The sequence below is a fragment of the Lemur catta genome, chromosome 6 (assembly GCF_020740605.2).
Source record: "Lemur catta isolate mLemCat1 chromosome 6, mLemCat1.pri, whole genome shotgun sequence".
In the NCBI taxonomy this organism is placed as follows: Eukaryota; Metazoa; Chordata; class Mammalia; order Primates; family Lemuridae; genus Lemur; species Lemur catta.
The window spans coordinates 92113507-92123714 of record NC_059133.1 but is presented as its reverse complement, the minus strand read 5'-3'; the positions used below and the strand labels follow the sequence as shown (position 1 = coordinate 92123714).

At 39.2% G+C, this 10208-nt stretch overlaps 1 protein-coding gene across 1 annotated transcript; it reads left to right on the top strand.

Annotated features, from left to right (window-relative positions):
• Positions 1-490: 490 nt before the first annotated feature.
• Positions 491-9385, top strand: C3AR1 (complement C3a receptor 1). Its single transcript, XM_045554399.1, has 2 exons — positions 491-689; positions 6152-9385. The coding sequence occupies exon 2, from the start codon at positions 6162-6164 to the stop codon at positions 7626-7628; it is 1467 nt and encodes a 488-aa protein (XP_045410355.1). The 5' UTR covers positions 491-689; positions 6152-6161; the 3' UTR covers positions 7629-9385.
• Positions 9386-10208: the final 823 nt, after the last annotated feature.

The window sequence follows — 10208 nt, the reverse complement described above, 5'->3', positions numbered from 1 at the left end:
ATTGTGTCCTACGATTTTACTTCTGTTATTATAATCTGGATTGTATTACAGTTGTGTGTGTGTGTGTGTGTGTGTGTGTGTGTGTGCATGTAGGGGTCTATATTCCCATTCGATTGTGAATCTCTAGAGATTAGAACATAGTTTAATTCATCCTGATTGTAGCACGGCCTAGTTTTTTACACATATCGGGCATTTAAGAGATGTTATTTGAGATTAATTAAATGGGTTCGTGCAGGTCATTCCTTCCCAACCGCTTCCTCCCCCAACCCTCACGTCTCATAGAATCTTTTTTTTTTTTTTTGCATTTCTGAAACAAGACAAAAGCAAAACCTATAATCTATTATAGGAGAGAAGCTTATGTACAGAAGTACTCTGTTCCTAACCATACTCTGTGCCCTGCTGAAAATGTCTCAGAATGTACCCTTTTTACTTCTGTTTTTTGACTTTTCTTACCTAAGCTTTTTGGAAATGACTCACTTTAAAGCTCTTCCTGTGATGTCAGATGGTGGTTTAGAGTTTGAGGCTAAATTTACAAACAGTAAAAGAGAGAGAGGAAAGAGGGATGAGCATTCAACAAATTTTCTAAACATACTTCATGACTTCATTGTGACTAAGTGTGGGGGACCAGACAGGATTTGCGGGACCTCCAGATTGGTGCTGAATCCTTCAGCTACTATCTCCATTTTTTGGTAAGAAAACCCAGATCCACCTGCTGACTTGTTTGAGGGTCATTATCTTCTATTTCCCCTCTTCCTTTTCCAACTTTTATTTCTTTGGTCTTAACCCCATGTCCACCTTTCTTTTCCTAAATATTTCACATTATATTTGTCTTTTCTCTTAACATTTTCATTCTGGAACTAACAATGAATTTTATGTCATCTTTTCCCCTCTCTAAAATTGGCTCTATATTGCCTTCTGACATTTGATTCTAGCTTTCCCTATTAGTTTGTTTTTCAAATCACTGATTGCCTATATATGTAATTTTTTCTCATTCCATTTCCCTCTTTCGCTTTTACTCTTTTGCCCACTCTTTTATTGCCACTGACTCTGTTATCGTGTCATTAGTATTTGATTCTGGGGTCTACTTTTTCTTTCTCTATCAGAGTTGAATTTTAGTTTCAGGATTTTATTTATCCTTTTGATTACTGCGGGTCCGTTTAGTATTGAAATTTTTTTAATCCTATACTGATCTTAAACATAAAGGTATTTTTCAGCCAAAACAACTTGGAGAAATGTAAAAAGTGATCTTGTTCTGAAGGACCTTTAAGCCCTGACCATACGTATGTTTTCATTTCAAGATAGATAATGTGATATTTAAATAGCTCGTGCCAAATAACTCAATTTCTTTATGTTGGAATTTTGCTTGCTCTTTTCAGTCTTTGCTATTTCAGTCTGCACAGTTCTCATTTCCTTCCCCTTTATTCCAGTCAGGTGATTTTTTTGTAGTAAAAAGAGTATTGGCCTGACAATCATTGGACCCAGTATCGGAGAACCTTCCTAGTTGTGATTATGTGAAAGTCACCTAACTTACTGAGTGTCAGTGTCAAAAACTGAAACAAAAGTAGAGAGAAGGAGAAATGATTGTTAAGTTTCCTTTGAGTCCTAGCATTCTAGGACTCTATCCTTCTCTCTGTGTTTTATGGGATCTGTGCGTGAATATGTGTGTGGTAGTGGGACAATGGGTCAGTATAGCTGCCGTGCACAACAGGGAAGGAAGGGACCCTGATAAGACTTAAATATTTTAGTAGATAAGGTCACACAAAGGGGAATGGGAGTCATTTCTTCTTTTATATTATTTTGTTGACTTGTTATTTTAACTTCTGCTAATCATATAAGGCCCTATGATAACATTTGACTAACTCAGCAGAACTACTTCCAAGTCAGAAAAATATTTTGAACCTCTATAAAAAGAAATGTAAACTTGTATTATGTCCAGTGAAAATTAGGAACTTAAAGACAAAAAGTAAGTTGAAAGGGACAGTATAGGAATTAAGGAAGCAGTCTGGGTAACGATTAAATGGATAAGAATTAGAATTTTAAATTTAACTGGAAAAGAAATAAAGTCAACCTCAAAAATGAGCATACATCCATTCAAGTAATCTTTAACTTTGGTGTCTTATTAAGGTACTGTGCTAAACTCTGTGGAACAAGTTTTTATAAACAAGTATCATTTTTACTATCATGAAATTTAAGGCCAAAATGATAGATAAGACAGCTAAATAATAATTACAAGCCAGCCTGAGCAAGAGTGAGACCCTGTCTCTAGTAAAAATAGAAAGAAATTATATGGACAGCTAAAAATACATAAAGAAAAATTAGCTGGTAGCATGGTGGCGCATGCCTGTAGTCCCAGCTACTCGGGAGGCTGAGGCCAGAGGATCGCTTGAGCCCAGGAGTTTGAGGTTGCTGTGAGCTAGGCTGGCACCACGGCACTCTAGCCAGGCCAACAGAGTGAGACTCTGTCTCAAAACAAAAATAAAAATAAAAAAATTAATTACAAGGCAAAATGTGTCATTGCATAGAGAATATGAAAAAAAGTTTCATCCACACACACAAATTAAGGAGCTAAAGAATTAATTTCTGATTGGTATTTTCTTTTTTTTTAGAGAAGGGGTCTCACTCTGTCTCCAAGGCTAAAGTGCAATGGCCTAATCATAGCTTACTGTGACCTCAAACTCCTGGGCTTGAGCAATCCTCCCACCTCAGCCTCCCAAGTAGCTGAGACTATGGGTACATACCACTATGCCAGGTTAATTTTTTTTTAATTTTTTGTAGAGACAGGGTCTTGCTGAGGCTGGTCTTAAATTCTTGGCATCAAGTGATCCTCCAACCTCAGCCTCCCAAAGTGGTGGGATTACAGGTGTGAGACACTGTACCCAGCCTCTGGTTGGGATTATAAAAGAATATTTCAAGAAAGATATATTTGATCTTAATCTTGAAGAATGGGTAGGATTTCAACAGGTAGAGACTAAGGAAGGAGAAAAGAAGAGTTAAGGTAAAGAGCATAATTCCAGATAGAAGCAAACAGCATTAGCCAAGGAATAGAAAATGGCATAAAGTCAGAACAGTGAGTTGTTCAGGAAAGCTATAAAGTAGGGCACGTTTATAAGAGTGTTGAGAATTAGGAGAGGGTAATGTCACAGAAGCCGAGAGAAGAGTGTTGAGTCAAAAAAAATCAAATAACACATACTATATTGTGGAGGATGAGGACAGAGAAACAAATGTTTAAATTTGTTTTTTAGAGGTAATTTTAACAGAAGGATGAGGGCAGAAGATAATTATAAAGGGTTAAGTGGGCAGAATGACAAGCCCCAAAACAAGCTAGTATCCTTGAAAAGAGAAACTATGCTAAATTAAGAGACTTAAGAGACATAACACCCTGGTACAAAATCTGATCCTAGATTGACTATTGTTGTAGACAAACCAGCTGTAAAAGATGTGGGACAGTTGGAGAATATAGATAAAGACTGGGTATTCCTTAAGGTACAGTCTTACTGTGTAATATGGAGACTGCTAACTGACAAAAGAAAATGTTTATAAAACAGTATGCCTAACACTCTGGGAGGCCAAGGCCAGAGGATGGCTCGAGGTCAGGAGTTCAAGACCAGCCTGAGCAAGAGTGAGATCCCGTCTCTACTAAAAATAGAAATAGAAAAAAATTAGCTGGACAACTAAAAATACATATAGAAAAAATTAGCCAGGCATGGTGGCACATGCCTGTAGTCCCAGCTACTTGGGAGGCTGAGGCAGAAGGATTGCTTGAGCCCAGGCAACAGAGCAAGACTCTGTCTCAAAAAAAACAATATGTATTTACAATCACATTCATAGATGCATTATTCACAATAGCCAAAAGATAGAAACAATCCAAATGTCCTTCCATGGATGATTGGATAAACAAAATGTGGTATATACATACAACGGAATTTTTTTTTTTTTTTGAGACAGAGTCTTACTCTGTTGCCCGGGCTAGAGTGCCGTGGCATCAGCCTAGCTCACAGTGACCTCAAACTCCTGGGCTCAAGCAGTCTTCCTGCCTCGGCCTCCCAAGTAGCTGGGACTACAGGCGCATGCCACCATGCCTGCCTAATTTTTTTCTATTTTTAGTAGAGACAGGATATTGCTCTTGCTCAGGCTGGTCTCAAACTCCTGACCTCAAGCAATCCTCCCACCTCAGCCTCTGGCCTACAATGAAATATTATTCAGCCTTGAAAAGAAAGAAATTTTGACACGTGCCACATGGAGGACCCTTGAAGACTTTATGCTAAGTGAAATAAGCTAGACACAAAAAGACAAATACTGTATGATTCCACATAAATAAAGTATCTAGAGTAGACCAAATCATAGAAACTGAAAGTATTACTAGAATGGTGGTTTCCAGGAGCTGAGGGGAAGACCAAACAAGGAATTATTTAATTGGTATAGTTTCAGTTTTGTAAGATTAAAAATTTCTGAAAATTGGTTGCACAACAATGTGAATATGACAAGGACTACTGAACTATGCACTTAAAAATGGTTAAAATGGGCTGGGCACAGTGGCTCACACCTATAATCCTAGCACTCTAGGAGGCCGAGGCAGGAGGAGTGCTTGAGCTCAGGAGTTTGAGACCAGCCTGAGCAAAAGCAAGACCCCATCTCTACTATAAATAGAAAGAAATTAGCCAAAAAACTAAAAATAGAAAAAATTAGCTGGGCATGGTGGCCCATGCCTGTAGTCCCAGCTACCTGGGAGGCTGAGGCAGGAGGATTGCTTGAGCCCAGAGTTTGAGGTTGCTGTGAGCTAGGCTGGTGCCACGGCACTCTAGCCCAGGCAAGAGAGTGAGACTCTGTCTCAAAAAAAAAAAAAAAATGGTTAAGATGGTAAATTTTATATTGTATGTATTTTACCACAATTGAATTTTTTTAAATATGTGCAGCATAATCTAATTTTGTTAAATTTTAACAAATTTATATATATATATATATATATATATATACACACACACACACACACACATACATACATGAAAAAAGAACCAAAGGATACAAATTACGATATTAAAGTAGTAATAACTGACTGGCAGGTATATGACATTTTTATTTGTATTTGTATTTTTTAGAGATGACAGGGTCTCCCTCTGTCACCCAGGCTGGAGTGCAGTGGCACAATCATAGCTCACTGCAACCTCCAACTCCTGGGGTCAAGTGATCCTCCTGCCTCAGCCTCCTGAGTAGCTGGGACTACAGGCACGCACCACCGTGCCTAATTTCTAAAAAAAATTTTTTTAGAGATGGGGTCTTGCTATGTTGCCCAGGCTGGTCTCAAACTTCTGGCCTCAAGTGATCCTCCCACCTCAGCCTCCCAAAGTGCTGGCATTACAGGCATGAGCCACCATGGCTGGCCTTACTTTCTTTTTTTGTTTGTCTGTATTTCCCAATTTTCTTCATGTACATTTTCTGCTTTTGTAATAATAAAGCTATTTTCCCAAGTTGTATTCATAAAACACAAACAAGAAAAAAATGATGTGTAGTGAGGAAGTCACTGCAAAGAGCATCAACAACTCTTGAAAATGTGATAGCAAAAGGAGAAGATGGAGTTGTTTCTAAAAGACATAACTCATGTCTGGAGTACCTCTTTCTGTGGTGTGAGTCTTTTGAAAATCTGGTGGAGGGAATGAATGAAATTTCTGCCCTAAGAGAAATGCAAATATGTAAAGTTACATTTTGCGTATCATTTCAGGTGGTGATGGAGCTTCCTAAAGCCCTTTCATGACCTCAGATTGGAAACCTCCAATCTAGAAGTTTTTGTTTGTTCACTCAATTAGCTTATATGTTTTATTTTTAATAGGGGACACTAGATGAGGGAAGGAGCCAATGGAAAGTGAGAGATTGGAAAGTACAAGAAAAAGGAGAAATTTACATTGATACGGACTTCCAAATGAGGTTGCTATTTTGATACACATTTAAATCAATACAGTAGATCTTATTAATAAATTGTCTATCAGAGAACATTTTTGTGTGGTCCAGTGCAAAGTTGAGAAATGTAAACTAAAACGGTGTCAGGGCCTTATGGCTGTGTGTTTTCACACATACATGTGGGAAGGTTAGAATTCTAAGAATATACACTTTCAAGAAGATACTGTTGGTTTTAACATTTCTTTTCAACTTTTTGCAGAAGTTTATCAATGGAGTCTTTCTCTGCTGAGACCAATTCAACGGGCTTACCCTCACAGCCTTGGGATGAACCCCATGTGGTTCTCTCCATGGTCATTCTCAGTCTCACTTTTTTGTTGGGATTGCCAGGCAACGGGCTGGTGTTGTGGGTGGCTGGCCTGAAGATGCAGCGGACGGTGAACACAGTTTGGTTCCTCCATCTCACCCTGGCAGACTTTCTCTGCTGCCTCTCCTTGCCCTTCTCCCTGGCTCATCTGGCTCTCCAGGGACACTGGCCCTATGGCTGGTTCCTATGCAAGCTCATCCCCTCCGTCATCGTCCTCAACATGTTTGCCAGCGTCTTCCTGCTCACTGCCATTAGCCTGGACCGTTGTCTTTTGGTACTCAAGCCAATCTGGTGCCAGAATCATCGCAGTGTGCGAACAGCTTTCAGTATCTGTGGATGTATCTGGCTGGTGGCTTTTGTAATGTGTATACCTGTGTTTGTGTACCGGGAAACATTCACTATAGACAACCAAAATATATGTGGCTACAGTTTCAATCTCCCCAGCCCATTAGATTATCCAGAAGACACTTTTGATCCAGATCTCCCGGAATACAGGTCTCTTGACAACAACTCCATTGTTCAGCAGCCTGGAGAAATGGACGATAGGTTAGATCCTTCCTCTTTCCAAACAAATGGTCATCCTTGGACAGCCACCACTGTCCTCCAATCTCAAACATTTCAAAGACCTTCTGGAGATCCACTCCCTATGGATTCTGCTACATTAACTAGTCAACATTTGTATTATAATGTATATAAACCTGCTGATGTGGGCTCACCTACAATCTCCCATGGATTTCCCATTGCAGATCACAGAACTAACCCACCGGATAACTCTGACACTTTTCTCTCTACTGATTCAGAGCTTTTCCCTACTGCTTCTAGCAATTCCTTGTACGAGTCTAAGTTATCACAAGATTTCCAGGATTACAATTTCAGCCAATTGACATATGACAATCACGTGTCAAAACCCATGGTGGCAATAACCATCACTAGGCTAGTGGTGGGTTTCCTGCTGCCTTTTATTTTCATGGTGACCTGTTACAGTCTCATTGTCTTCCGAATACAACAGGGTCGCTTCGCCAAGTCTCGGAAGAAAACCTTTCGAGTGGCCGTGGTGGTGGTGGCTGTCTTTCTCATCTGCTGGGCTCCGTACCACATTGTTGGAGTCCTGTTATTGTTTATTGACCAAGAAACTCCCTTTGGGGAAGCTCTGATGTCCTGGGACCATGTGTCCATTGCTCTAGCATCTGCCAACAGTTGCTTCAATCCCTTCCTTTACGCCCTCTTGGGGAAAGATTTTAGGAAGAAAGCACGGCAGTCCATTCAGAGCATTCTGGAGGCAGCCTTCAGCGAGGAGGAGCTCTCACACTCTACCAGCTCTCCCCCAAGCAAAGCCTTTCCAGAAAGAAATAGTATCAGTACAACTGTGTGAAAATATGGAGCAGCCAACCTTAGCAGATTTCCTAGGTGTTCACTCAACACGTTTCCAAAGGATGAAGGATATGCTGAGCAGAGGACTTCAGAACTCACTGAAGAATCAATCCAGTGGTTCTCAAAGTGCGGTCATAGGCCACTGACATCAGCGTCACCTGGAAACTTGTTAGAAATGCAAATTCTCAAGTCCTATCCCAGTCTTGCTGAATCCAAATCTCTGGGAGGTGGGGCCCAGCAAGTGTTTTAACAAGCCGTCTTGTTTCTGATTAACGCCAAACTTGAGAATCATTGTAAAAAACTAGTCTATTTCTATCACAAACTAACCCACGTGAGATAGATGAGAATCTAGTCTGTTTTTAAATGTTTCCATCATATAATTTTTTTCTTGTTCTGAGTGAAAGATGATCATTTTTTCTACAGTTTTGTTATTGTGTTGGTGTTGATGGTTTTAAATGAAAAGAAGGTGGAAAAAGAAAAAAGCCTTTGAAAACAGGGAGCTATGACATGGAGTCTGGAGCTAAGGACAATACCAAACGCCTGCCACCGGAAACACCCCTGGGTACAGGACGCAGGAATTCGGGGTTTCCACTGTTACAACTAAATGAGCATCTATTGTATAAAAACGGACTACTAATACATCTAAAAACTTACTCATGAAACATTACATATGCTGTGGTTTGAAGAGCTATTTGTTTATTCTGTCAGCCTACTGGTAGAGCTATCTATCTGCATTCCTTTTCTTATGCTTCTTAATTCCCTTATTCCTCCCCTGCTCCAAATCTTCCACATCTTCCAAATCTTTCACAAGATTCTAGTTATTCCCTTCCTCTTGCTTCAAAGCGATACTTTCCAAGAGACCCATTGCCCATGGAAAGAGAAGGAAGGTGGAGGATAGAGCAGCAACTCAACTCTCTGCAAGATGACTGAGTACCATGCCAGTCACAGTGTCACATTTTTAAAAACATGACTGCAGGTATCTTTTATGCCAAGATTTCCAGATATATCTTTTGGTATTTTAAAAATTAATCATTATCTTTACGAAAGTAATATATGTACATCACTTTAAAAGAATCCAAGGCTTGTAAGGAAATATAAGAGGGCTCCCACCCCCACTCTGATGTCCCAGAGATAACTCTTGCAACAATTTTAGATGTTTTTTCTGATATTTACCATGATGAGTCTAAATCATGTGCTTATGCTATTTTTTGTAGACATGATAAAATGCCTTCCTGTTTTAAAAGATTTTTATCCAAACATCTCCATATTTTTAAATTGTTCATCCGGCACCTCAACATTAAGAACCATCATATTTTAATTTGTTCATGACTACGTATTTTTCTTCTACTTTATCTACATATTCCAATCATTTTTATAGCTTTCCTTCTGTCCTTCATTCATTTAAAAATAATTATCCAACTCCCCACCACCTTCTCATTTTTCTCTGTGTATAAACTTTTATGTGTTAAACCTCTGAAATTTCACACACAACATAGCCTCATTTAAGCTGAATACAATGATTTAATCTAAAAAATAGAAAATGAGATGTTTTAGACTTGCAAGAAATTATTATTTGTTCAATGGTTGAGGTAAGAGTCTGGACTAAAAATGTGTCATAAAGTACCATGCAGAAAAATTTTAAATCACTGGATTCTTTCAGTTGTGAGGTAATAGTGTCTGACATAAGATTTGCAGTGCTACCTTTCCAATTTAACTTGCTTATAAATTTGATGTGAATAAATGCCTTTTCTTTCCATGGTTCTTTGCAAGGCTCAGAGATTCATTGTTTAACACTCATTAATTATTTGACATTCAGATTTTATCATAATTTGTAAATATGCAGCAAATAAAGCTCATGGTGACTGTAGACTTGCTGTAATAGCAAGTAGCCAGGCTTCTTGAAACACCAACACATCCCACAAGACACTGGGTATAAGTCCTAAACTCCTAGGGTTAGTGTATAGACCATTAGGGTGAGTAATCTTGGCATAGTTACAAAGATTTAATATACAATGAATAAATGGCATTTCTGGACTCCTTTCAAGAGTTCTATTTACTTCTATTTTTTTTTTTTTTTAAAGAGATGGGGTCTCACTCTGCTGCCCAGGCTGTAGTGCAATGGTATCGTCATAGCTCACTGCAGCTTTGAACTCCTGGGCTGAAAGAATCTTCTTGCCTCAGACTCCTGAATAGCTGAGACTACAGGCACATGCCACCACACCTGACTAATTTTTTTAAATTTTCTTTTGGAGATGGGGTCTTGTTCTGTTGCTCAGGCTAGAGTGAAGTAGTGTGATCATAGCTCACTGTAACCTCAAATTCCTGGGCTCAAGCAATCCTCCCACTGCAGCCTCCCAAGTAGCTGGGACTACAGGTGTGAGCCACAGTACCTGGCTAGTCCATTTACTTTGGAAATGTGTTTTGAAGAAATTCCTACAATTCCTCATTTCTGATGAAAACCTGGTGAGTACCTGTAAGTATTTTGTACTGTATCTTCTCGAGGAAGTCCCCAACAGGGACAGTATCCCAACTCCTCTCCAGACTGTACTATCTTAAATCTTTACACTATCCTAAAATGCAA

Bases quoted from the DNA above. Each gene is read 5' to 3' on its own strand.
- C3AR1 (XM_045554399.1), top strand. From the start codon at position 6,162: ATGGAGTCTTTCTCTGCTGAGACCAATTCAACGGGCTTACCCTCACAG.